The sequence below is a fragment of the Stigmatopora nigra genome, chromosome 19, assembly GCF_051989575.1.
Source record: "Stigmatopora nigra isolate UIUO_SnigA chromosome 19, RoL_Snig_1.1, whole genome shotgun sequence".
Classification (NCBI taxonomy): Eukaryota; Metazoa; Chordata; class Actinopteri; order Syngnathiformes; family Syngnathidae; genus Stigmatopora; species Stigmatopora nigra.
Window position 1 is genome coordinate 6,709,918 of NC_135526.1, and position 25,492 is coordinate 6,735,409.

General features: G+C 38.8%; 3 protein-coding genes across 5 annotated transcripts; 1 reads left to right on the plus strand and 2 right to left on the minus strand.

Moving 5' to 3' along the window:
• Positions 1-5: 5 nt before the first annotated feature.
• On the minus strand, positions 6-6,535 carry tmem218 (transmembrane protein 218). Its single transcript, XM_077741438.1, has 5 exons — positions 4,589-6,535; positions 3,677-3,814; positions 1,463-1,559; positions 529-631; positions 6-322 (listed from the first exon to the last, which is right to left on the minus strand). The coding sequence occupies exons 2-5, from the start codon at positions 3,744-3,746 to the stop codon at positions 188-190; spliced, it is 405 nt and encodes a 134-aa protein (XP_077597564.1). The 5' UTR covers positions 3,747-3,814; positions 4,589-6,535; the 3' UTR covers positions 6-187.
• pknox2 (pbx/knotted 1 homeobox 2) lies at positions 2,216-10,876 on the plus strand. Its single transcript, XM_077741434.1, has 11 exons — positions 2,216-2,306; positions 6,794-6,900; positions 7,395-7,531; positions 8,271-8,442; positions 8,550-8,735; positions 8,826-8,961; positions 9,091-9,185; positions 9,457-9,576; positions 9,665-9,741; positions 9,829-10,007; positions 10,161-10,876. Exons 2-11 carry the CDS (start codon positions 6,814-6,816, stop codon positions 10,421-10,423), a joined length of 1,452 nt encoding a protein of 483 aa, XP_077597560.1. The 5' UTR covers positions 2,216-2,306; positions 6,794-6,813; the 3' UTR covers positions 10,424-10,876.
• On the minus strand, positions 8,956-24,901 carry cfap54 (cilia and flagella associated 54). 3 transcript variants are annotated; one of them, XM_077741432.1, is made up of 56 exons: positions 24,688-24,901; positions 24,371-24,476; positions 24,158-24,307; positions 23,878-24,043; positions 23,758-23,816; positions 23,536-23,679; positions 23,078-23,197; positions 22,854-22,955; positions 22,590-22,782; positions 22,425-22,523; positions 22,221-22,333; positions 22,008-22,125; positions 21,715-21,791; positions 21,513-21,632; positions 21,325-21,451; positions 21,189-21,244; positions 20,835-20,963; positions 20,575-20,755; positions 20,375-20,508; positions 20,046-20,243; positions 19,873-19,965; positions 19,590-19,778; positions 19,406-19,524; positions 19,181-19,328; positions 18,922-19,077; positions 18,458-18,580; positions 18,260-18,382; positions 18,046-18,166; positions 17,877-17,966; positions 17,678-17,804; positions 17,490-17,589; positions 17,347-17,420; positions 17,087-17,284; positions 16,727-16,893; positions 16,539-16,660; positions 16,203-16,412; positions 15,936-16,132; positions 15,642-15,777; positions 15,461-15,563; positions 15,039-15,392; positions 14,833-14,920; positions 14,549-14,719; positions 14,405-14,471; positions 14,147-14,332; positions 13,992-14,078; positions 13,784-13,903; positions 13,651-13,698; positions 13,426-13,567; positions 13,164-13,300; positions 12,934-13,088; positions 12,744-12,855; positions 12,503-12,650; positions 12,037-12,191; positions 11,766-11,912; positions 11,562-11,698; positions 8,956-9,570 (listed from the first exon to the last, which is right to left on the minus strand). In XM_077741432.1, the coding sequence occupies exons 1-55, from the start codon at positions 24,840-24,842 to the stop codon at positions 11,585-11,587; spliced, it is 7,374 nt and encodes a 2,457-aa protein (XP_077597558.1). In that variant the 5' UTR covers positions 24,843-24,901; the 3' UTR covers positions 8,956-9,570; positions 11,562-11,584. The 3 variants fall into 3 exon arrangements, with proteins under 3 accessions (XP_077597558.1, XP_077597557.1, XP_077597559.1); XM_077741431.1 differs by having other exon boundaries at positions 16,539-16,663; XM_077741433.1 differs by having other exon boundaries at positions 16,539-16,663; positions 22,014-22,125; positions 24,688-24,900.
• Between the last annotated feature and the right edge of the window lie 591 nt (positions 24,902-25,492).

Genomic DNA, 25,492 nt, shown 5'->3' on the forward strand with positions numbered 1-25,492 from the left:
TAAAAAAAAAATAGTCCTATCCAGGTAAATTACATATTTCATACAGGTCCCACACTCATTTTGGCCCTACTTATTCATAAAATTCAACACACAATTCAACAAAATTCAATTGAACAAAAATATTTTACATTACAGACAGTGCCTAAATGTATATTCACCTGGTGAACATGGTCCATAGTCGAATCTTCTAGGGTGTTCTAAAAGCTTTGGCATACACAGGCTCCAGGAAATGAAAGGGGATAAGCATGATCAACCCAAAGAGAAAGCTCAAAGTCAATAAACCCAACAGCACATAGCGAGCGATGAACAGAGTGTCCACTATCTGTGGAGGAATAAAGAAGATATAAGTACACTTAGTGTTTTCAATTCTTAAGGTGTATTACCTTATTTTATTTTAAGAACTAAAGAGGCACAACCTTCTTTTGGGTTGAGACAGCGTCTTTACAATCTGAGCCTTACTGGATCGAACAGTGCCAAATATTTGTTCAGATTTTTAAAAAAAATGCACAAATGAGCGTAGACTTTTACCTTTTTCTCTTTGAAGACAGAAGGAGTTGATGAGCTTTGAGGGAAAAACACCAAAGCCAGGCTTATGGTAAGAGCCAAAAGGAAAACAGGGACAACGCCGAGCCTGGAAAATTGCAAACACATATCAATTATCGTCTGATATTATGAAGACAGAACATATTAAGTTGCATATGAGAGGAGTGGTTATTTCAGCATAATGGATGTAGTCAGAAATGTATACAACATAGGAAAATACCTTAATACATTTACAGTTCATAGGGCTGCATTTTTTGGGGTACTTTTGGATTGATGGAGAAAGTGTGAGTAGTATCTCAATATTAATTACATTTTGTAAAATCAATGCCTACTTTGTTGTTTTTAGTAGTACATTTTTAAATAAAGGGTACATATCCCAGATCTTCAATGTTTGATACAAAGCCGGTATTATCCAATACAAATACTATATAAAAATAAAGAATATTTGTTTACATGATACTGTGACTATATTAAATGTGCCTTTGAGGATCTTTTAAAGAGAACTTTACTTGCAATTAGGTTGACATTTAGATGGAATACTATGCTCACATAAGAGATCCAGTCGCTCTGTACAGTGTTATCCCAAGCAATAAAGATGCTATAAATATAGCAGCAAGGATGAAAATGCCTTGGCCAATCCAGGGTGATGGATTTTCCATTTTTCTTCAAGTTATAACCTCAGTGTCCAACCAACAAGTGGACAAACAGTGAACATATGGGTGCTTTTATCTTTTATTAAAAGATAACCTTTAGTCCAGATTTTGAAATATACACATGCCCCGCCCATTGCAGATAGACGTATTTCTTTAACGATGGCATCTTTCATTTCCCATACTATTATCACGTACTTGAAATGGCAACAATAATAAGAGATGATGGATGAGTCAGAAATGTTAGGTTTTGATGATACTATACTCACTTTACTGATCCAGACGCTCTGAGAAGTATCATCCACAATATGACAGTCACAATCCAAACAGCACTGATGACGAAAACGCCCGTGCCAACTCCTAAAACTGTAGCAGCCATGTGATCGTTTCTTAAACTTTAGACGTCCATGCAGTGTTATTTTAAATAGAGCATGCCATTGCTGGGTGGATATACCACGTTGAGTTTACGCTAATCTTTCCTTCTAAGAAATGACTCGGATTACACAGACGGATCTTGAGGTTTTGCAGTCTCGATCATGGCAAAATGCATTGGAGATGTTCATTTATCCAATCAATTTGTGCAAATGGATAGAAAACAACCACAAATGTAAATTTGAAGTGCATGCAATGAGCGCAACTCACAGCTTCCTAGTAACATCAAACTCAAATGTAATTGGGTCTTGGAAATCCACTTCATCCAATCAAAGGGGTTATTACTCAAACCCTATCGCTCCTCGTGTAAAACAATACAATGGCCAACGATACGTTTTTGGTTTGGTTTTTGCATACATGTCATTATTTAAGAGATAATATTTGAATGCATGTATTCTAATTTAATGCATAAAACACTAGCATGCAACTATTTTGAATATTTTAAATGTGTATAACTGAATCGCATCATTAGAATGTCTTCCTCAACGCCCCCCAAAAAGTAAGGTCTCTTTTTTCCGAAGGATACATGAAGGCAACAGGACCACGGTAAATTGAGAAAATAGGGAGCGGAGACACTGCCAGTGTGGGGAGGGGCTTGCTCGGGCTGACGTCACTTGCTGTGTGGAGGAGTATAGGCTGTGCTGTCAAGCCAGTGTCAGTCTGATGAAGATTGGCATGCAGGTAAGCTGTCATTCATTTTCAATGTCAGTGTTTGCGAGCAGGGCTTTACATTTGAGCGGCCCTTTCCCCCCTCCCCTCTTCTTAACAAAAGGCAGGCCATTGTTCATGGAGTCAGACAGGCATCCAGGCCAGAGTGAGGGAGGGAGGGTGAGAGGGAGGGAGAGAGGGATGGGAGGAAGGGAGGCAGGGAGGGGAATGGGAGGAGGGGAGAAAAAGAGGGAGAGGAGGGAACGCGTAGTCTTGTGCTAGAGGACAGATCAGGGGATTTTTACCCCCTTTTTCTCCGTTTTGGATTTCAATTTGTCGCTGGTTTATGATTTGTTTTGCAGGCATTTTGTTGTTGCTTCATGCAATGATGTTAACTTCAATTCAATGGACCGGAATGATGTGCAGGTTATAGGATGCCATTGATTTTCAAATCTAGGCGCTTTATTATTGGACACTGTAGGTTTTGAAGGGGCTTTTGATGTGCATTTGAATCGTTTGTGTTTTGGGAGAGTTTGATTTAGTTTGGTTCATCTATGCTTTTTTTATGAGGATGCTTTTTTTTTTAAAATAAAATGCTATGGTGATAGTGATGCACTAATGCATGTGAGGTTTGGGCACTGGTACATTTTTGATCTGTGTAAGGTTTTTCAGGACTTTTGCATAAAATGGAAAAAGAATATTTCAAGATGGTTGGATCATGATTAATGTATCATTTGGAATATTTGTCTGTCATGACATGAAATAGCCCAAATTGGGAATACCAAGTCAGCTTGATTCTTATTGTGAATGCTCTGAATGAAAGTTTACAAGTAATAACTACAACCTTTTTTTATGTGCATTGCCCCTAGAGTTTTGTGCATCTATAATAACATATGAGAAATAGATGGAGAGCACAGTCAAAATAACATGTCTTTAGTTAAAAAAAAAAGTTAAATGAAGATGGGAGTACCATATATTTTGAATGTCTTTATCAGGGGTGGTCATGCACTTTTTTTGCTCCAAGATCTAATTTTCAAGGAGCCAACCTCCCACGATCTACCTTTTTTTCCCCCCTCAGGCCACCAACAAAGCTCAGCTGTTAAACCCGTTGATACACTAACGTCAAAATGATCTATTCTACCCATTTATTCATAAATATATTGAGGATTCTTACAACTTATGGTGAGATATGTCGCACAACCACTAATGTACAATTCAACTTTAATTGTATGTGCATGTTTGCACGTTAACACACTGGCACAAGACAAGAGAGAGCTGTACTGCTGCTCTTAAAATCCTCAAATTTGCATTGTTGGTGTTGTGAGTGAGTGCAAAACTCCACACAGGTGGAGCAACCAGGATTTGAACCCAGGACCCCAGAGCTGTAAGGCCAATTTACTAACCTCTCATCCGGCGGGTCGAGATGTGTCTCATTACCAAAAGAGCGGTGAATTGATGCAGATGCCATGACATGTTTTATGTTAGACAAGGTTGTCGGCAACACGCATAAGATCTCATGAAAGCATCTTTAACTCCTTAACCTTTAGAGAAATGAAAAAAAAGAATAAATTAATTAGATATCCAATCGAGCAATTATAACATTATAGTATGACAGAAAATATGGCTGCTGCTGCAAAATTATAGGAATTTGAATGACATATCAAATAGGTGTTTTTAAATTAAATCTTGCAGAGCTCCACACAACTAAACAGCATCACTGCAACACAATGTATCGTTATGTAACGTTCAAGGTTCACTCCTGAAGGGAAGGCGAGGAAGGTTAGCAAGGTCTTATCCTCTGTCAAACATAGTAGGATGGTAGAAATAGGAGGGGTGATCCTACTTTGTGGTTTTTCAATGATCGCGGATAAATGTCTGGTTTACATGATCTGTGAAATTCGAGGAAATACTGTTTGCGACCTGTTTTGTCTGGCATGGCTGTCCTTATCAGTTGCAGGCTGGTTAAATGTCAGGCTTATCCCCCATGGTGATGCTACACTGGCTCTGGTTAGCCCTGTGGGAATACCCACTAATGCCATTGTTTGGAATCACTATAATGCTTTGGACTTTTCTTTAACATGTTAGACAAAATAAAAGATACACACGCTGTGCTTTTCACAGCAATACTGTAAAGTTTTAGCAGCATTTTGTTCCACTTAACTTCCACTTTCTACTTGTTCACAAGAAATTTTCATTTGAAATACATAAATTGATATGTAATGTTAGTTGTCAATGCACTGTCCAGGTAATAATTTTTGCTATTGCAAATGGTGGTATATTATTCGCTTTATAATAGAAACAAAATCATGTGTTACCTTCTGATTTGCAAAGCTGTAAAAGAAAAGAAAAAGAACTGTTAGTTTTTTATTGAGGTGGAATTTTGGCATAATGTCACTTTCACTATTAGCAGTAAGTATGTGCATGCCAATTGAGCCTGCTGTTGTCATAGCAACATGAACCACTAAACCTCTGTGCAGCTGTTGTTGTGAAAGGCCCAGAACAGCTGGGGGGTATAGCTGTAGACACATTGTGGGAAACACGTCTTATGGGCCACTTTTTTTTTTTGTCATTGACCCCAAAGATCCAATGGTGGAGGAGGTTGGAATCTTAAAGACATCCATCTGGAGATTGCTCCTAGAAATGCTTCCAATAAGAACACAAAACTAGAAAAGAAGGTTCATGTGACATACAATATACTCAAAATGGTTGGTTACCATTTGTTTGGGGGAAATAAAACCCCACAATTGTCACACAGATAGTTCAAATTAAATGAGGGAGAAGGTTATTATTTTTCTTTATGACAAAATTATGAAAAGTAAAAAATGGGTCATTTTGGGGTTCATCTAACCTACCATTCATGTTTTTGGGGACTTGAAAGGAAACCAGTGTCCCTGGAAAAAAGCCACGCAGGTCTGGAGAGAACATGTAAACTCCACACAAGACGGTCAGAAACCAGTAACTCATTGTCAACTCTCCTTTTCCTGGTGCTATGTGTTGTGATAGGTGACAAATCCACATTTTAATGCTATAAAGTGCAAGGCAACACCAAAAGAGTGCAATATTCACGGCAAGACCTCACCAGTAATCCTTGTTTATTCAGCTGTCCGTGTGGAAGACTAGATGGCCGATCATTCTTTAGGCTCAAATACGATTCTGAAACTTGTGTAATTATATTGCCAGGGAATTTTAAACAAATAAATGTCTTGGGCAGTTATAGAAATGATTATTTTATCTGTGGTTTCTGTACCAAAATGGTCTTAGAGCTCTGGAACTCTGGGTAAAGCCTCTCGCTGCTCTTATTTTCTTTGACGTCAACAGGAAGGTCCGATTGATGTCATGCAGAGTAGGTGAATGTGTATGCTTGCCTCTGGAATCTCAGACAGGAGCAGAAACATACCACATTTTGTCCAGAAATCCTTATGCTACACTAATCTTAGACTTTTGGGGTATTTTATGGTTTTGATCCTTACTTCAAATTGCTTTTTAAACACATACACCATATATAAATAACATTTCTTCTCTCAATCGGAGCATGCAATCTCCACACAGGAAGGTTGAAAGTCACCAGGGATTAACCCTGGATCTCAAAACTGTGAGGCAAATGTGCTAACCACTCCTCCACTGGGTTGCTTTTGCATCCTCCTTGTTATTTGTAACAGGAAATATTCTATTGTTCACAAACATACCCTCTCTGACCTGGAAAAGAGCAAGGATATGGTTTTGCTTTTCGTTTTTTATGCTCCCAGTGTGATACTAAATTTTTGTTCATCGTATTTACTACCTCTTGTGAAAATCCATCCATATCAATTTTACCTTACACTGTACCCCTACCCACTTTAATTGTAATTATGTCGATTTACCTTGGACACATGCGGCTCCCTCCTTCCATTTCCATGGGAGCTGTTTAGTCTGAATATCTTTTTATACTCTCCCCCCCATATTTTCTCAGTTTTACCGTCGCCATTTCCAATTACTATTGTCGTACGGCTGTAATTGCCTCCATGCTAATGGCCACAAGACAATTGTGCTAAATGAGGTGAGGCCAAGAGGCTAGGAGCCTGACTTCATTAAGAGCTAATGGGATTTTATATTGGGTACTAAAGACACAGCTCATCAAAAACAGTAATATAAGGAAAACAAAACAGATGGAGGGGGAGCGCTAAATCATCAATATTCTTACTTTGATCCAAGGATGGGGGGTGACCCTTCCCCTTTATTTCTACAGAGAAACATATTTTTTGTTATGTTCTTGGAAACTTTCACCACATTAAAATAGAGACTGTACTACATGCAATAATTGGATGGATAAATAGATGTTAAGGCCCGATGTTAATTGATTCATTTTTGACAGAGGATTATAATATGTAGAAATATTTGCTGCTGGATAATAGGTAAAGAGAGAAAAATATAAATATGCTAAAGACACTGTGGAAGAAATGGCAAATTGGACGACACACTAATATAAGGGAAATCATATTGATCAATCATATTTATACAAATTCCAATCTTATGTCTTTCAGTTTCAATGTGACGGCATTCAATGATGCAACATGTGTCCCCAGCACCTGCAGTGATAATGATGGCCACCCAGCATGTTCCTCCACCATCGTACCAGGAGAGCACACAGGTTTGTCAGAAATTGGTGAACTATAAAATGTACTACTTTATATTAGGTGGCTATTGAATATACTGAATATACTAATAATATGGACAATGACTATAGGTAACATCCAATTTATGCATTACCTCAAAAGGGCTTCAGTTACTAAATCCCAATTGCCAAAAGTTTAACCAGAATCTTTAAATAATGTATCACCTCACATTATTTATTGCTTCATTAGTTTCATCTCTTTTCATTTCATTTAAAAGATTGATCACAAAGGGGTTTCTCTTCATGCAAAATAATTCCCTGGCAATTCTCATTTATAGTCTTCCAGTAAGCAATACATTATGTAACTGAATACAGTTGGGAGTGATTAGAATAGATGAATCTCAGCTATTATAGCAATACACACTGATTTATAATGTTATTCGTATACTGGCTTTTTGTAGACATACCTGTTTTTGAAGACTACAGTAATTGTTTTTCCATTCTGTATATCCTCATGTTTTTCTTCACAGATGACCGGGACAAGCCAGCAGAACAATAAAACAACGCAGGTCCATATCCCTGCAGCATCTGCAAGAGGGAATAACTCTGTCAGTGTGACCCTTGACCCACAACCCCAACTAGAGTCTGACAAAAGGGCTGTTTACAGGTTGGTAGCCTTACCACAGATAGAGCCAAAGGATTGTCTTAAAGTTAAAGTCATCTTATTCCCAAATGACCTCTGAATTTCTGTTTTGGGATTTTCATTGGTGACCCATTATAGTGCAGTGCCAGGGGGTGGAAGATCATGCTGGCTCCACATGCTGACTGTCCTGTAGATTGCTGTTTTATGGCCCTTGTAATGATTCCTTTGCCAGCAATATCTACTCTGTCGCACTGCAGATAGAAAGAACCTACTCCTCCTGGCTTCCAACATTATACGGGGGGTTAAAAGAACTCGGGGTGGTTGGAAAATAGAGAAAGACATTTACAAACACATGTTGCATGATGGTGGTAATAGAATGATGCACACAGAATAGTATTTTTTTCGGATATAAATAGTAGAAATTAAAATATGGAAAAAAATCCTAAAATATTATGCATGCACATTTAAAGAAGTAATTCTGAATGTTACGAATGGGTTTGATCCCAATCCTAGATGGGTCCTCAGCTTCTATAGGCTCCAGCACCCCCTGCAATCCTTGTGAGGATAAGCAGTTCAGAAAATGAATGAAAAAATATTATTATATGTATACCACATGAGGGCACTCTAAGCCTGTGTTGATAATTTACATATGTACATAGTGTTATTTTAGAATTATGGACACACCCCTCCACTCACATGCACTTTTCCTGAATTTGCCTTTTCAACAACTGTGTAAGCACCCCCAAACTTTCTTTCTCTCTAGACATCCACTGTTTCCACTGCTGGGATTGTTGTTTGAGAAATGTGAGCAGGCCACACAAGGATCTGAGTGCATTACATCCGCCAGCTTCGATGTGGACATTGAAAACTTTGTACATCAGCAGGAGCGTGATCATAAGCCTTTCTTCAGTGAAGATCCAGAACTAGATAACTTGGTAAATTGAATAATGTCACAATTTATGGAACATTGAGATGAAGAACCTGGATTGTTATTTATTGTGATCTTTCATTGTCTTCTATTTTGTGTCTTTGTCAAAATCAGATGGTTAAAGCTATTCAAGTATTGCGGATCCATTTACTAGAGCTTGAGAAAGTCAATGAACTGTGTAAGGATTTCTGCAACCGATACATTACCTGCCTCAAAACTAAGATGCACAGTGACAACCTTCTCCGAAACGACCTTAGTGGGCCCTATTCTCCAACGCACACCAATCTCAGCGTGCAGCAGGTCAGCCTTAAGTTTTGGATACAAATTCTCTCCACGTATTTTTTTTTTGTTATTTTCCCATCTTCATGGTGTTGGTCTATGTAACCCTAGGAACTGAATCCAACCTCCTCTCCATCTGTGACTTCTGTTTCCAACTCTGAAAACCCTCCAGGGATTCTAGCATCCAGTGGAGGTTTGCAACAGGGGAGTGTTTCTATCACGACAATAAATTCTCCAATGGTTTCAGGTAAGAATTTGCACATATACATTTAATAAATGATTATAAATGTGATGCTACAAAGAATGAAATAGTTTTACACGACAGATACTCTCTTTGAAAATAAAGGATTCCCATGACAATAATTTATCCTGTTAGATGTGAGCCTTTACCAGCCGGTTGCCATGGTGACATCACAAGGAGTGTTAACACAGGCATTGCCAACAGGAGCCATTCAAATCCAGAATTCACAGGTAAATTAACAAATTACATATTTTGGCAACACCCTAATACACATATTTCAGATTACCTGGTGATTTACAAAAGAAAAATATTTAATGAGAGAGATGACACTATTAATAGCACTTTTACAGGAGAGACAAATACTTTTTTCAAATCAGTTACCATGGTATCATGGACTTTTTTTGTTGTAACTGGTTGTTTTGGTGCATTTCCATGATGAAATTGAAGCCTCATCATCCTATTTAATTTGCCCTATAAGTTATAAAATTTCCCCTACCACAGTTAAATGTTGATCTGTCGGCCCTGTTGGACAGCGAAGACAAGAAGTCAAGGAACAAGAGAGGCGTTCTTCCCAAACAAGCAACCAACATCATGCGATCGTGGCTCTTTCAGCATCTAATGGTAAGGGAGAAATTGCTCATTCTTATGCAAAACAAAACTATATACAGAGAACAATTCCATTTGCTCTGTTGTGTACTCCTCTTGTTAGCATCCTTACCCAACAGAGGATGAGAAAAGGCAGATTGCAGGACAAACAAGCTTGACACTTTTGCAAGTGAATAACTGGTAAGATATTGTCTACCTATATACGTCTACCCACATAATTTAGGCCGTGTCTCTGCATAACCTTCACTACTCTTTTATGTGTTTTAGGTTCATTAATGCACGCCGCCGTATTCTCCAGCCTATGTTGGATGCCAGTAACCCTGACCCAGCTCCTAAAGTAAAGAAGATGAAGTCTCAGCATCGGCCCACGCAGCGTTTCTGGCCGGACTCTATTGTGGCTGGTGTTTTCCAGACCCACAGATCTCAACTAGGAGGCAATCCAGACGGTATAAATGGATAATGTCTGTATATATATTGCACGTGTGTATGCAGTCAAATCTTCAAAAATTCTAAACCATATAATCCAGCCCAATAAAACTAAGTAGTATATATAGTAAATTATTGACGGATGAATAACAGTGTTTTTCCCCGATTCTCAGATCCGCTCAGCCTTGACAGCCTTCAGTCACTGTCATCGGACTCTGCCACTCTGGCCATGCAGCAAGCTATGCTGGGAGCCGACGACTCCATGGATGGCACAGAGGAAGAGGAGGAGGAAGACGAGGAGGAGGAAGAGGAGGAAGAGGAAGAGGAGGGGATGGAGGAAGAGGAGGAGGAGGGGGAACAGCATGAAAACAGTAGGGGGTTAGGGAGAGGAGCGGCAAGAAGCGATCTGAGCATGGAGCACAAAGATGAATTGTAGTAGCCATTGACATACTGGAAAAGGTGTTGGACTGACTTGGCCTGTTGTCATGGCGGACTTTTGATTTAAACAGGTTGCATTCCATACTGAATATGAATTTGAGGGCATGCAATTCAATCAGGGCTCCATCTCTTTACTAACTATGGAATACATATGACACAATGACTCTCATGAAAGTGGGAAATGACACTAAGAAAGGGCAGTATGGTTGAGAGGTTAGCAAATGTATGTACTAGGTTTTGATGTTTTGATACTGCGGGCTTTATAAATATGTTCTTCATATTTGAATGTGAATGGAAGTTAGATTTTTGTGCAAGGGAGGTTGTTTAACACAACTTGAAATTTTCTTTACATAGCAATTTTCTTAAATAGCCCAACTATTTTGCTTGTCAAAAAACATGGCAAAAATGATGAACTTTTCAAATGAAAGGAGGATTAAAGATAAAGAATGAAGTGGTGAGAAGTAAATATCTGCACAAAACCTGTTCATATCTGTTAAATAACTCAGAGCTTCTCAGGTCAAACAGATACTGAGCATTTTTTCTTCCATACTACAAAAAAAATGGAGTTGCCAAAACCCTTTTAAGCATGATCATTGATTTCTTTTCTGGTTGTCATAGTAAACAAGTGTCCTAGTTTAGATTTTACAAGTACTTTTGTTTTCTTTCAGTTGTTTGTATTTTGCTTGACTCAAGTATCATGATAATTATCACAAATAATTCCAAAAGAATTTGGATTATCATCATTTCCAACTCATGTTTTAAAGGAAGAACATTTTGTGGAAGAAAAGTCAACTATAAAGATAAATTTATGTTAAACAATTCCAAGAAACTTTTCAATAATGTTTTTTTTTAAATGTTCTCTGTCATAACTGTGACGTTTCACAATATAAAGTTTGCCATTGCATTTTTTATTTTATTTTTTTGTAACTTAATCTTCCGAGCCGAAATTTGGAAATATTGAATTCTTAAACTTAATGTCAAAATCAATTGTGTTTCAATAGAACCATTTTAATAATTAATAATAATAAAAAAATGTGACACTGGACAATATTGCTACATTGTTGGCTGACAATTTAGTTTGGCTTATTAATATAGTTTAAAAAAATAAAAATGGACAAAAAGAGTTAAATGCATACCTTGAAAGTAGTAAAATATAAATTCAAGTTATTTGATCCAACATTTGTAGATAAGGTAAGTAAATGTTCTTTGGTCCAGGAGCAGAAATGGATACTTTTCCATTATCCAATAAAACATTCTCACCAAATTCACACATCTGAAAAAAAGGGGGGAAAATGTAAGTTTTATTTCAAAACTATCGGTATAAATGTTTATGTGTCTACCTGTTTTTGTATAAGTTTATGAGTCAGATTTAAAAGTTTGCCACTTTGTGTGCTTTTAAGGCTGGTGAGACGCAAAGTGGCTCGAATTAGAGTCATGCTGGATCCCGGCGGCATGCGAGTACGCCCTGACAAAAGACTCACGGCTTCCTATGAACATAATTCACATCAGAGTCATAATATATATTTGGCACCAATCTTTGTATGCAAAATGTATTGGAACATCACAATTGTGCTCATCTTTTTTTTTTCTCGTTGAATTTTGCATCAATACCTGCAATAGTGACAAGCCGTCATCTCCCCTCTTTCTTCGTGACTTTAATTGTGAACCTTCAACTAGGAAAAGTGCCTGAGTGTCGACATCACCCAATGCTACACAGTCCTCCAGGCTTTGCTTTAATACTAGAGCTGCCTTGTCATGCAGCTTCCCTGTAAAAGATAAAAAAAATAGTTTGAAAGTTAGAAATATTGACAAAAGTTCACTTTAACCTTGACAGTTGAACTTACATTTTGTCCTCCATAAACTTTTGATGCATGTCATAATTCATACATCCTGACACTGTAGTAAAATGTAAAGTGTATATTTTGTCAAGTTAATAGAAAAGTGTGAAAACCACATTCTCAGTGTTAAATATGAATCCACCCATGCAGTTATATAGATGTGTCATTTGTAAAATACACTTTTCTTGTTCATGCTAAACAAACATTGGAGGTGGGTTTGCATTAAGAAAGAAATAGACCTGGATTAGGAGCTGTGACATCTGAAGCCTGTAAGAGAGCGCAACGAAGCAACGCCACACGGCAACGTAACCACAAAGCACATCCGACCCTCTCACTGGCCTCAATTGCTCTCGGGCAGTCTCCATGCTGTACACTCTGTTCCATTCCCTAAAAACACAGTAAAACTTGAATTTTCATGTGCACAATACGTACTTTTCCATTTATTTCATCAACACATTCTTCCAAAACACAAAGTGTCACCTGTTCCATTTCAGCATCCCCAAGATGGAACTCAAAGGACGGTTTCTTAAGATCCAATATGGCTTCCTTGAAGTCCTGCAGTAGCAGCAAGGAGGAAACTGCCATTTCAGAACTGAGGAAGTCCAGATGTGAAACTAATTAATGGCATATTACAGAAAATAAACACGACACACGCCCAATATGCTCATACCTTTGTGCAACGTGTCCTTGCTGAAGGTACAGGTTTGCTTTGAGAAGATTTGCTTCGATTTTCAATTCCATGTTTTCAATTTCACTGTATGAGGGAGAAGGGATTTTGTCCAGTATAGAGTCCAAAAAAAGGCCAGCGGCTTTTAGCAGCAAAAACTACAGCGGAAAAGAAAGGCACCAATAAATACAGGAATAGGAAAAGCATATCAAAAATTGCTACACACTTCCTACCTTGACTTTTTCCAGAGTCAGGGTCCGATGGGAAGCAAATTCCTTTGCTTTTGGCTTTACCTTCATTTGATCCACGTCAACAAAGTAGACTTGTTCTTGTTCCTTTCCATCCAAGTACACATCTTCAGTATCTGGCACTAATCGCATGTCATTTTTCACAAAAGTCAGGACAGAAGTAGTGTTATTTTCCACAAAACTCGTGAAAAAAATCTGATGATTGTCCTACAAAATGTGATAAAATAAAACAAACATGTATGCAGACCTGGTTCAGGATCACCATTCACAGTTCTACTCAGCGCCAAGCAGAGCTGAACACGTGCAAGGTTGAATCGGAGAGTTAGTGAGGATCCATACAGCATGCTGACCTCTGGAGAAAGCTCACAGCACAAAAGAGCTTCCAAAGCCTAACCCAAAAAACCCAGTCACTTCACAGAGTACAGACAATGGAAAATTCAGACACTATTATGATGGAAATCGATGGAGGTACCTGAACATTGTCCAGGAGGGACTTGCTGTTAGAAAACAAATTCTCTGACTGCAAAAGAAGCGGTCAAGTTGTAATGAGATCAACTATATTACAAATGAGGGGAAACGAAACAGCGATATGAAAGTGAGCTTACTTGGGGAAACTCACGCGCTATACAGCGTCCATTTGGGAGGAGAATCCCTGCCCCTCTAGACAACTGCTCGGTCTCATTTATGGCCTCCGAGAAGAAGTACAGTTCAGTGAGAGCACGGATCTGTAGTCAAAATCATGAGAAACTATAAGTCAATCCATCAGAGGAAAATGGCAGATGAAAATAAAGTGAGCCAAAAATGAATACTGACCTTAATTATTCTGCTTTCCACATTGCGTCGAACATCTCTGCACACTGTCCCCACAATGTGCTGATAAAGTGCCAGCATAGGTAGAAGCTGGAATTGAAAACCTTACTTTAACGCTGTACATTCTTTTCAGAATGATTGATTGATGACGTGTCTACCTTGATGTAGTAGCCTGCAATGAACAACCATTGGCAGATGAAATTCAAGCTTGCCACCGTGTTGGAGAGATCAGCCCTGTGCGGTTCGGAGAAAAGGTCGACACCGGGAAGAAGTTCATCGCTAATGCTGTATGAAGCATATGGGAGGTCTTCCAATGGATGGGCCAGGGAACAGCAAAGTACACACTAATTGAAAAAAATAAATGTGTTGATAATTAAAACTCAAGACACATTCTTTAATAATATATATAATTTTACCTTGAAAAGATGTGCAGACAAGAGACAACACTTGGTTCTCTGGCTGATATCTGAAGTTAAAATATACCTGTAGATGGCAGGACACATGCAGTTTAAATGGCAAGAGGCTTAAAAGAAATCTTCATGAGTTTCACTAAAACGTACTGTGCAATTTTAGAAGTGATCACAGCCGCCTGCATACATCCCCAAATACCAGCCTGTTTTAGAGTTTGTTGTAGGGTACCACCTCCAAATGACACCCAATCCCACTTATCTATTACCGCTGAGCTGTGTAAGGCAACATCTACAGCTTTACTCCAGCAAGCATGTGCCATCCTATATGATAAAGGGGGAAAAATACAGGAAAACAATGAAAAACTGGCAACCTCCATGACTTAGTAGTTTTCCTGAGATAATTGCATAGAGAATGCTTATAAAAGATGTCCTACCGTGTGTTTAAGTCATAGAAATGAAGGTTTCCCAATTCATGCAGAGCAAATACGCTGAGGGATTCTTGCTTGCTGGTCTGGAGATATTCTTCAAGAAGAGAAAATATAATTTTAATACACTGAATTTGACAAATGAGAATGGTAGCAAATTGTGATGCAAAATTCTGCATCTGTATACTCTGTACTGGCATTTTTTGTGTCCTTACTTGAGGATTCAAAGTATGTAGAAATTATTCTGGACATGCAGTCAGAGCTGATGGGTGAGTTATAGAGAGTGTCTGGAGTGATGTAGTCTTTGTGAATCAGGTCCCAAGGTTGGATGTTTGGCGTGGTCATGAGGATTGGGTTGAAGTCAATCTGGTCTGATGTGATCTCACAGAACTGCTCCGTTTCAAAACACGGTTGCGTGTGGGCCAATAGTAACAATAGTAATGCCCTACTATAACGAAACACTTGGAGACAATGAGGTATTCTTTCAATGGCTTGACGGTAGTAGTGTAGCGTGTTGGCCACATCCAGAGGAACACATATGAGGAACTGGGAGCATTTCATTTCTGCATCTTAATGACAAAAGCAAAACATTAGCGTGACAATAAACAATGCCTGTAGCCCATGCTTGTATTCTAACCTATGAGCTCAGTTTCTACTGTTGGCTTAAACTTCCCCGCATTGCTTGAATGAGGTAACCATCCACTAAGAAGCTGGCACCCTGCATAACTCTTGTATGTTACCTAGAAAGGTCAAACACATACATGAACAGGATGTGTTGAAGGCAACCCTTCCTGAATTAGGTTGTGTGACTGTGTTACCTCCTTGCCAGTGGCCCAGCGGGTCTTAAGATGGTGTGGTTGCGGGACCTTTGAGCCTCCGTTTGCACAAATTCTTTCAAAGAGTTTCCTCTGGGCCAGGGCCAACAGGGGAGTCACTGTCATGGCGTACCGTTCGCTAGGATGACAAAGGTGAAGGTTGGTTGATGTTGAAAATGATGTCATATGGAATTGAAGTTCAGGATTTTTGTGCTGGCTCAAGTATAAGGGCATATGTCCATTTGAATTATTTGCATGTTTTTCAACACTATTCATTGTATCATTATATATATTTACCGGGTGTAAGAGTTGAAAATGAGGGCAAAGTGCGCCAAGCGTTCCCATTTGCCGGTGTTGTGGAGCAGCTCCAGTGTGCGTAACACCAAGTCGTGGACAAAGCGCATGTTCACTTGGGTGCAGTCGTCCAATGGGGCTGCAAAAGAGAGACTGAACTCTTGTTCCTCTTCAGTCACGCGTTCATACAAACGCCAGAGCTTGAGATAACAACAAAACAGGTGGTTAAAACCCAACTATCATTTCTGCATTGACCTTTGTGACACTTACTCCTAGTCTGCTCAGCATGTCCATGATGAGATCAGTTGCTAGTACCAATAACGGAGTGAAAATATTGTGCAACTCGTTGGATGTAACCAGGAAAGGTGGTTGAAACTGAGAAGCTGTTTGCTCTAATGCAATAATTCGGTTGCTTTCTTCCCACACTGTGTAACAGACTTTCTGCAAATTTGTCCAGTGGCCTCCACGATGAGCTAATACCTAAAAACAAAATGATATATTTCATTATAATGTTTTTGTAAGGGCCAATATTACAAAGTGTCTTATATTGGAATCTTAATGCAGCTTTTTGAGCTAAAAAGATGTGGCAAACCAACAAAAGTGTACCATGGCTCTGCGTAGATGAAAAGCAGCTTTCTCCAGCATATCCAATGGTATATTTTTTGGAACCTCTGGCTTTTGAGGGAGGTCTTCTGCATCTTCACAGCTATCTCCAGTGTCTGAACTATCTTCTAAAAAGGAAGGCAAAGTGACTCCTCTTTCTCATTTTGTGTTCTCTCCATTTTTTCACTTACCATTTTTATCGCAGTCCTTGCTGGATCCGTCATCAGACAGTTCAGAGTGTGACGAGTCACTCACTGAACTAACTTTGCATACAGTGGCTAGTTGTTCTTCTAGATTCTTCTTCACCATGACACCAGAGTTGGCCAGAAAGAAGATGGAGGGATTTAAGTGGCTATATCTGAAAAAGATGGAAAATTAATCAGTCTGAAATCCTTGCAAAATCTAATAATACTATGGAAAATGATTGAGTCCAATCCAATCAACCCTAATACTTCACAGTAAGAGTTTTTTTTGTGTTCTTTTGGTAAACAGTCCATGTTTTGGTCCCTCCTGGTGAGTGGCATAATCCTGTATGAATGATATTTTGAAACCTGGGTTGCAGGGACGCTTCATGCAAAGGTTGTAGGCGCTGTTCAAATAGTGTCAGATGCGCCTGAGCGATACTGTAATTGATCTGACACCTCCACACTCTTTCCTCGGAACACCTCTTCCTCAACTGAAGACGGCGGTTGTGCCGTTCCACCACAAAATTCATACAGGTCAACAGCCTCTCGACAGCTTTCAGCTCCCTAAACAATAAAGGAATCAGGCTTTTGTCATGATATCAATTCAATTAACCTGCATGGTCTACCTGACGGTTCTTGCCGTCAAAAGGGCACCGCGTCTGAGTTTCTTCCGTTTCTTGGGAGCCTTTTTCGTTGACTTCTGCACAAAAAGGCAGTTCATTCTATTATTGATTTGTTTCTTGATTAATTCATCAATGTGTTCTTTTACCTGAGATGTTTGACTTTCTGTCGCACTGGACTCCGCCTCCTTATCGCAATGAATGTTTCGCTCGGAACATTTGGTAGGCATGACAATTTCGTCGTCTCTTCTGGAAAAGACACAACCAATTAAAATTGTTACTGTATGTCATTATTCCCACAATCCATTTTCAAGTCAACTATGTTTTGCATTATTACCTTGCGAGAAATCCAAATATAGTTTGACCCCATTGCAATACATGATCTGGGTCTCCTTCTTCCAAAGCTCTCTGAAGTAATAGCGACGAGATCTCCATAAAATTCGAATGGCTGCCCAACTGCATTACTTTTATACAAACAAACATGGAAGAGTTAATCAATTGACCATTTAAAAGAGAATATATTGCAATCTACTTGCCGATTCGATATGCATGCTGCAGGGTGCTCGTTGAGATCCGTTCACGCAACATGGCTGCATCTTCAGAACCACTAAGTGAGGGGGAACTATCTACACAAACACAAATGGTATATAATTAAGGTAGATATTGAGTACTTTAATAATTAATCTTGATATTTATTAGTATTACCCTTTACTGTGTTGAGATCTCCTTCAGCTGTGATGACCTCCACAAACTTCATGAAACGTGCCCTCAGTCTAACACATTTTTTAAGTTCCTCCTTCACTGCAGCTGGATCATCGGTCTTTGTCTAAGAACAAATATAGACGAGACACTCAATGGAATTTATGACATCAAGTTAAAAACCAAATAGTGGAGAAAAACAAATAGCACTCATTTTTACCGACACACGTTTGCAAGCAAGTCGAATGAACCGCTCTTGTGTTTCGAAGATATCTTGAAGAAGCGCACGGCCACATTCTATTACTCCGGATGCCTTTTGATGCTCCTTCAGGGCACGCAATGCCTGGAGGATAATAAAGATCAAAGTGGAAACATTGTTTTTCTTCCCAGTGGTCTTTTAAGAAAAAAAAAGACATACCTTGGACAGATAGTTGGTAATGCAAGCAATCATATGCATAAGGGTCTCCACAGTGTTTCGAGACCATTTTTGCTTGAGGTGGGCTTCGTTGTCCTTCAATACATTCAAGCATTTATTCAGCAACTGAAAAATGGAACACATGACATGATTTAAAGCAAGAAAGGACATTTCAAAATCCAGGAGTCATTAATTTACAAATTTGATTGCACTTTAGTTTACAAATTAAAATGCTTGGATATTAATGTGATAAATAGACAAAATAACATGCTTTTTCTCCCGAAAATATTACTACAAGCATTTGTTTCTGATGTAGTGGCCTTATTTTGTGTAGAAAAATAGAATTTGGTGTTCAAATAGTCTTTTTTCTAACTTGAGTCTTGAAAAATACGTGGTCGTCTTATCTTCGGACCAATACGCTACTTGTTTAAACAATGTTATGCAGTGGAGGTTAATGAAATGCTCACCTTTATGGCAGGATCGCAAGGGATCTGATGAAAGATGAATGGAACCAAGAGGCCATAACAGCTAATTACTGCTTGAACAGCAGAACTACTGTCATTTAACCACATGGCCAAGTCCATGGCTACCATCAATCGTTCACATTCAGCTAGTCGGGCTTCCTGTATGCAGCACACGTGCAAATATGGTCAATTTAAATATACGTGGAGATCAAAACAGAGTTTAAAATGGAGCAGAATAATCAGTCAAATATATTTTGCGTACCTGTTTCCAGACAAAAAGTCCACAGAGGCTACTTGAGTCACATTGGAGTGACTGTTGCTGAATGTTTATGTCCGTCTCGATGAAGATGGACGTGAGGAAAAGTTGACACAAGAGTGGAGACGAGCATTGCAGATATTTCATATGCAGCCTTGAATGAGAAGAAAGTGGAATGAGATGAGCACAGAACCAACTTTATTGATAGTTTGTGACTTCTGAACGCCTCACACTGTTGAACCAAGTCGATCCTGTGTTTTGTCAGTCTCGTTGTCCCGAATTGTAAAATGGCTCCATAATTCCTTGCATGCTTTCTTTGCTATGTCGTATTGTTTGGTTTGAAATGCCACCTGAAATTGACAAGCCAAAAAATGTTGACTTAATTTGAGCCATACGCCTGAAAAGCCAAGCTTACCTGCGCCAGGTGAGCCCACGACGACAGCAATGACTGTGGCATGGATGTCAAAAGTGGGAATGTAGTGGCTCCAATGGCATTGCCTAGTAACTTCCCTTGACAGGTGTAAGCTGCTATGGCAAAAACGTACTTCTGGTTGGGCACCAGTTTGTCTGCCTTTAGTTGCCACTCACCACAAATTGCTGGTACCTGCAAAAAGTGTGTTTTATAGCATTTAAATTAAATGTACCTAGTCTTGAATGATAATTGGAATACATTGCATACCAAAAAAAATAAGGCATACCAAATTTCCAGTTCCCATTAAGCTACAGTCTCCAAAGCGGACTTTTAGGTCGATGCCCTCTGCTGCACGTCCCCAGAGTTGGTACCAGCACACCTTGATGGGAGGAAATTTATTGTTTTATGTTATTTTTCTCAAAGAATTGTAATTGTGAAAAACCAAAAGGAAGTTCTCACTTGTTCCTCCATGTGGTATGGAGCGGGAGCAAAGGTTAAGGAGCAGTGAGTGCGTGAAATGAGAACAGGACGAGGTGGAGGGATTTCTTTTTCCTCCTTGGCAACTTTTCCTTTGTTTTCAAGAGCAAATTTTGGGTTGTTGGCAATGTATAGTTTTCTCTCTTCTATTGATGCCTTCTCAATTAAAATGCAGGCTTCCTGGAAAAAAAAAAGTGAAAAAGGTGAGTGAGGATTATGGACTGTTTGGATGAAAACACATCCTGTAATTTCACCTGACAGCCATATATAAAAATAAAATGTTAAATGTGATGTAAGAGTATTTGTACAACCTCTAGAAGGCTTCTGGTTACACAGGAATCATTTGATTGACTTCCATCATTAATCAGCAAGGCCTTCTGGATCAGGAAAAGTGCTTTAGATACTTTATTCTTCTTGATTTTGTCCAAGAGATCAGATTCTGTCACTGAAAAAATATTGAAAACACTAAGCATCAGCAAATGCCATTTCTTCTCTTTGTTTGTAGGCTCACCTGCATTTAGTTGCATTAACTTGAGAGATGCCCTGTGGTGGATGATGTCCAGTTCAAGAAGAATGTCCGTCGCAAGCATCGCCGTGTGGGTTGACTGGTTGGACCGATTCCTTTTAGCATCTGATTCTATTTCTTCCTTTTGCTTCTCAGATATTTCACTTTCTCCATTTCCATCGTCCCTCTTGTAAGAAAAAAGAAGAAATAGTCAACAGAACACACATTTGATGCTTATACATAGATACACGGTACACGGCACAAACCAATAGGTAAGTAATGTCAGGGGGAGCAGCGCCATCTTGGGGCATCAGTGTGACCACACGCTTGACCAAAGCCTCGAAACCTTTCTCAACTACTGTGCACACTTTTTGAAGAAGCTCTATACGTGACCCCTGCAAAAAAAGAAACAACACTGCAGTGTAGGTTTACACTCTATTATTATTATTATTGTATTTTCATTTATTATTATTATTACTGTAACATGTTTGGTCTTTTGTTTCTGATCAGTTTTTTTTTAAAAAGCCCTTCCAAAAATTTAACTCAAACTTCAGTATATATAACTAACAAATGTGGTAAAATAAACTTTATTTGCACAATGCAAAATGCATTTCACATACCTTAAGCAAGTTAAAGGAGTATTTCTTTTCACTACCAGTTTTGCCTTTAGGTTGAACTAAAAAGAAAAAAAAAATCATCATAACATTGAAAATATATGTTAAAATATTTTACACTAAAACAGTGTGTTATGCTTACTCCGATCAGATGCACTTTCCAACAATAAAACCAATCTATGGATCATCTCTGCTGTCTTTATGCAGTCAACTGTTGCAAGGTCACAGGCAAATGCTACCTCACACTGCATGGACAAACACCACGCCCACTGTGTGTGCATAGAGATAAGTGAAATCACTTTAAATCACTTTCTCTTAATTTTATTTTACCTTGTCGTGGTCTTGTGTGAATTCTGGATTTTTCATCTGATCGATCATTATCGCCAATTTCAGCTTCCCCCATAGAAAGAGCAAAACATCCCAAACGAGTTCTACATCTGGCTTTGCCTCCTACATTAAAAAAAGAGAAAGAAATGCACATGTAAATTCATATTGTGCATGACAACATTAATACAGTGCAAAGTAAACTTACCGGAACAGAATCGCAAACTGCCTTGTACAGGGTGTCAGTCAGGCTGATGATTGTTTCAAGAGAGCCCCTGAATCTCTCTGTAAAAAAAAAAAAAAAACATTAATGAATGGAAATATGCAGTAATTTGAATGTAAAAATATGATTTTGTTCTTGAGAGACCACTCTTCTGGGAAAAATTTACAGCGTCATTTAAGCGGTATACGGCATAAGTAGTTAGATGTAAAAATAATCATAATAATAATGTTTTTACAATTATGATTACAATTTGTGGAAACACTGGAATACAAAATCACTTGTACCGCCACTGCCGTCCTCTCTTAGACGCCTTCTATGGGAGGACTTCAGAGTGCTGAAACCGTTTATCAAGGCGAGCTCGTATTCCGCCTTCCTGAACGTACGACCTTCAACGACCTGGTACACACAGAAAGCATCATTTTAGACATGGGTGGCATTATTTTCCTCTACTTTTGCACAAAACAGGACGAGTAAAAAAAAAAAGTGCTCACGGACAAATTTTGCATCATCAATCGTGAATATTCAGCAAAAGCGTCCGGTTGTTTGTACTGAATCATCAACTTAATGAACCTGACGGCAGCACTGATAGGCACTTTGTGTTCTCCTGTAACAAAATGACATGCAACAATACGCTTACAAATCTATTTCTTTAAGGCTGCAGAATGTGTGTGGTAATATGAGAGACAATGGCTTACCTGCAACCGCTAATTCCATCAGAGTTGACGTTGTTGACAGAGCGCTGAGAGGTACACAGGACTGTTCGTGACGTTTCTGATCGCTTGTAGTTGCCGCTCCTTGATAATGAGAGAAATTTTAATTACACCAGTAAAACTTTTGTTGTTGTTATGTTTTTGACTAACCAGATAATATACTGAGTCCAGAGGCAAATAGTTCCAAGACCACATCCTGGAGCTCCAGTTCTTCCGGCAGTCTTGTCTGCAGAGGACGCAGGGAGCTGTCCCAGAGTGCTTCACAGATGCCCAAGAATTGTGATGCACTGCTGTCAAAGAGGCCCATCAGCATCCGCTCTGTGGCATTACGAGGCCACGGTATCTGCGACACAAGCAATGGTGTTCAATGGTGTGCATTTACCTACATTTGTTTTTTGATTAGTTTGCATTTACATTGGGAAAGTCCTTCAGAGTCATTTTGCTCTTGATTGTAATAATGTGTTTGGGTTTCCTCCTGGTCTCAAACACAGCCCTCTTGAACATAATAGCAGCCAACTGGAAGAAAAATAACATTTTCAATTTGATTGTACTTCTTTATGAACAAGAAGTTTCAAATAGTGCAAAGAAATGCATTGAAATTGGCCTTTTTCTAGGGCAGGAACATTATAATAGTTTGCCTTGATGGATGCTTCTCTGAAGGCCATTTGAGGCTCTTTGTTTGAAGGGTCACTATTTTCCTTATCCTTTTCCTGTTCTGCAAGGTCATTGATTTTTCCAAGCGCTCTCCTGGCAAACTCCTGCAAGCATCCAAAAACATGCAAATGTAAATGCTTCACTTTTCAAGGTTTTTGCATTGATGATGAGTTGAGTTTGTTAGGGATTTGTTTTGATGTGTTGTCCACACCCAACCCCGAACTTAATAGAATGATCCCACCTGGACTGACAAATAAACACAGGATTTGAAAAAACTGACATGGGTTGACAAGACAATCAGAAAAATCTGGGTCACACAAGAAGCAGCAGGCAGGAGACACAATAGGTGAACTCAATAGAGAATAAAAGGGGATAAAACACAACAAAACAATCCCTAACATAATATAATCTTAGTTTAAGGTCATCATAAGGGTCTTTTTACCTCTGCTCGTAGAGATGACAAATTGTCATAGTAGCAATGACAGACAGCACAGTACAGTTTGACAAGCCATGGCAGATGTTTAATAGTCATAGCTGGCATGGCTGCCTCTAAAGTCAGACTCGCCCACAGAAGGTACTCCAATGCCTTGGAGGGGATCACAAATGAGAAATGTGAATAAAATGGCTCTCACCATGAATTAAAACAAGACTTTACACAGCATACCTTTGCACTATGATTCAACGCCATAAGGTAGTTGCACATTTTGAAAATTTGCAATGTACCTGCAAAAGACAACACATTTTTTGGGGGGATGTTTCACGAAAAATAACTGAAATAGTTTACCGTTATAAATGATCCAGCAGAGTTGCTTGTTCTGCTGAAACGCCTGCATCATTATCCTGATGAAGTTTAGCACATGCAGCAGTTTTAAAAGCCCCTTCTGGCTGAGGACCATGGGCCTTTTCTCCAACTCAAATATGCACTGTGCACAGCCCAGCATTGAACGGACCTAAGTGCACACACAAACCCAAAGCCAAATATAATTTAACCACCGACCAGGCCTGACTTTACATGACAATATTTGCAGACACATAGAAGAAAAATAAACACAAGAACAAAATACCTTCATGATGAAGACATCCTGATCTGTATCAAAACCTTCAGGGAAGAAGCAGTTTATAAAATGATCCACATCTGTAATGTCTGTTATACTTGTTGAACAGAACTGAAGCAGGTGCAGGCTGTAGCCTTGAGAGAAAGCTGTCTGGTACAACTAGTTAAAAAAGAGACAAATTAATAATTAAGATACATTATAAAAGGGTCATTTTTAATTTACCTTTAATCCAGTGAGAAAATCTCCTATCTGCAACATACGCTCCTGGTACAATTTAAACGGTAGACGTGGTTTGAAGTTCCTCCAAATATCAGCGAGCAGGGTGATCCTTCAAAACAAAACACTCATGATGAAGAAAATTACCAAGATGACAGAATATCATCAGAAATAATAAATCTTCCAAAAAAAATTAAAAAAAATCTTTGCATGTTGCAAAATAAGGTCAAAACATGTTTATCAAACATTCAGGTTATTCTAAAGTGCGTATGTGTCTGTCACCTAATTAGATGTATACATTTCAAAATCGTTGGCTATTTTACCCTTTTGCATATGCGACGTTGTCTTGGCAAGTGGCTGGCGCAACTCGTTTCATCACAGTCATAAAAGAATTAATATCGCGCTCAAAAGACACAATAACTGGATTTCTTTTGTCAACTTTGCCATAATATGTTGCTGGTAAATTCATTGAGGCCATAATAGTTATTAAACCTTCCACGCGTTTAGGACAAGGCACGTTGCCATGGTGATGAGAAGGACGCCAAATAAACAGGGTAACTTTGAGGTCATCAAAGAAAATGGGAATTTTCAACTTCCAACGTGGTTGTGATCTTAAAAGCATCAAGTCATGACGTTACCTTTGAAAACCTTTTCCTTTAAACTATTCTTTTCTATTTCATTTTAGAGATCATAAATATTCAGATCATTGTGTTAAATCAAACCAGGATACTTTTGATGAATGCACCTCTTCCACATTTTTTGGCAAAATTGTACACATTAACATATGGGGATTTACTTCACATCATCTAAATATGATATTCCTAGATATTTGAGAGGGTTTACTTGAAAAAAAAGTTCTCTAACTCAACAAATACTTATGGCCAAGAATGAACTGACACACTGTTATCGGGTCAAAAATGTGTAAAGGACTTCAAATTTGACATCCAAGCTCACAGCAAAAATGGTCCACGCTTTGGCTACTGCCTAATGCAGCACCATACAAACTCATCATTTCCTATTCAAGCCACCATCCACTTTGCTCGCGGTCCTAAAGCTGCTGGCACTCGAAGGCCAGCAGTCTAATACTCTGGCAGCTCGTTCTCATACAAACACGTGCACCGGGATCCA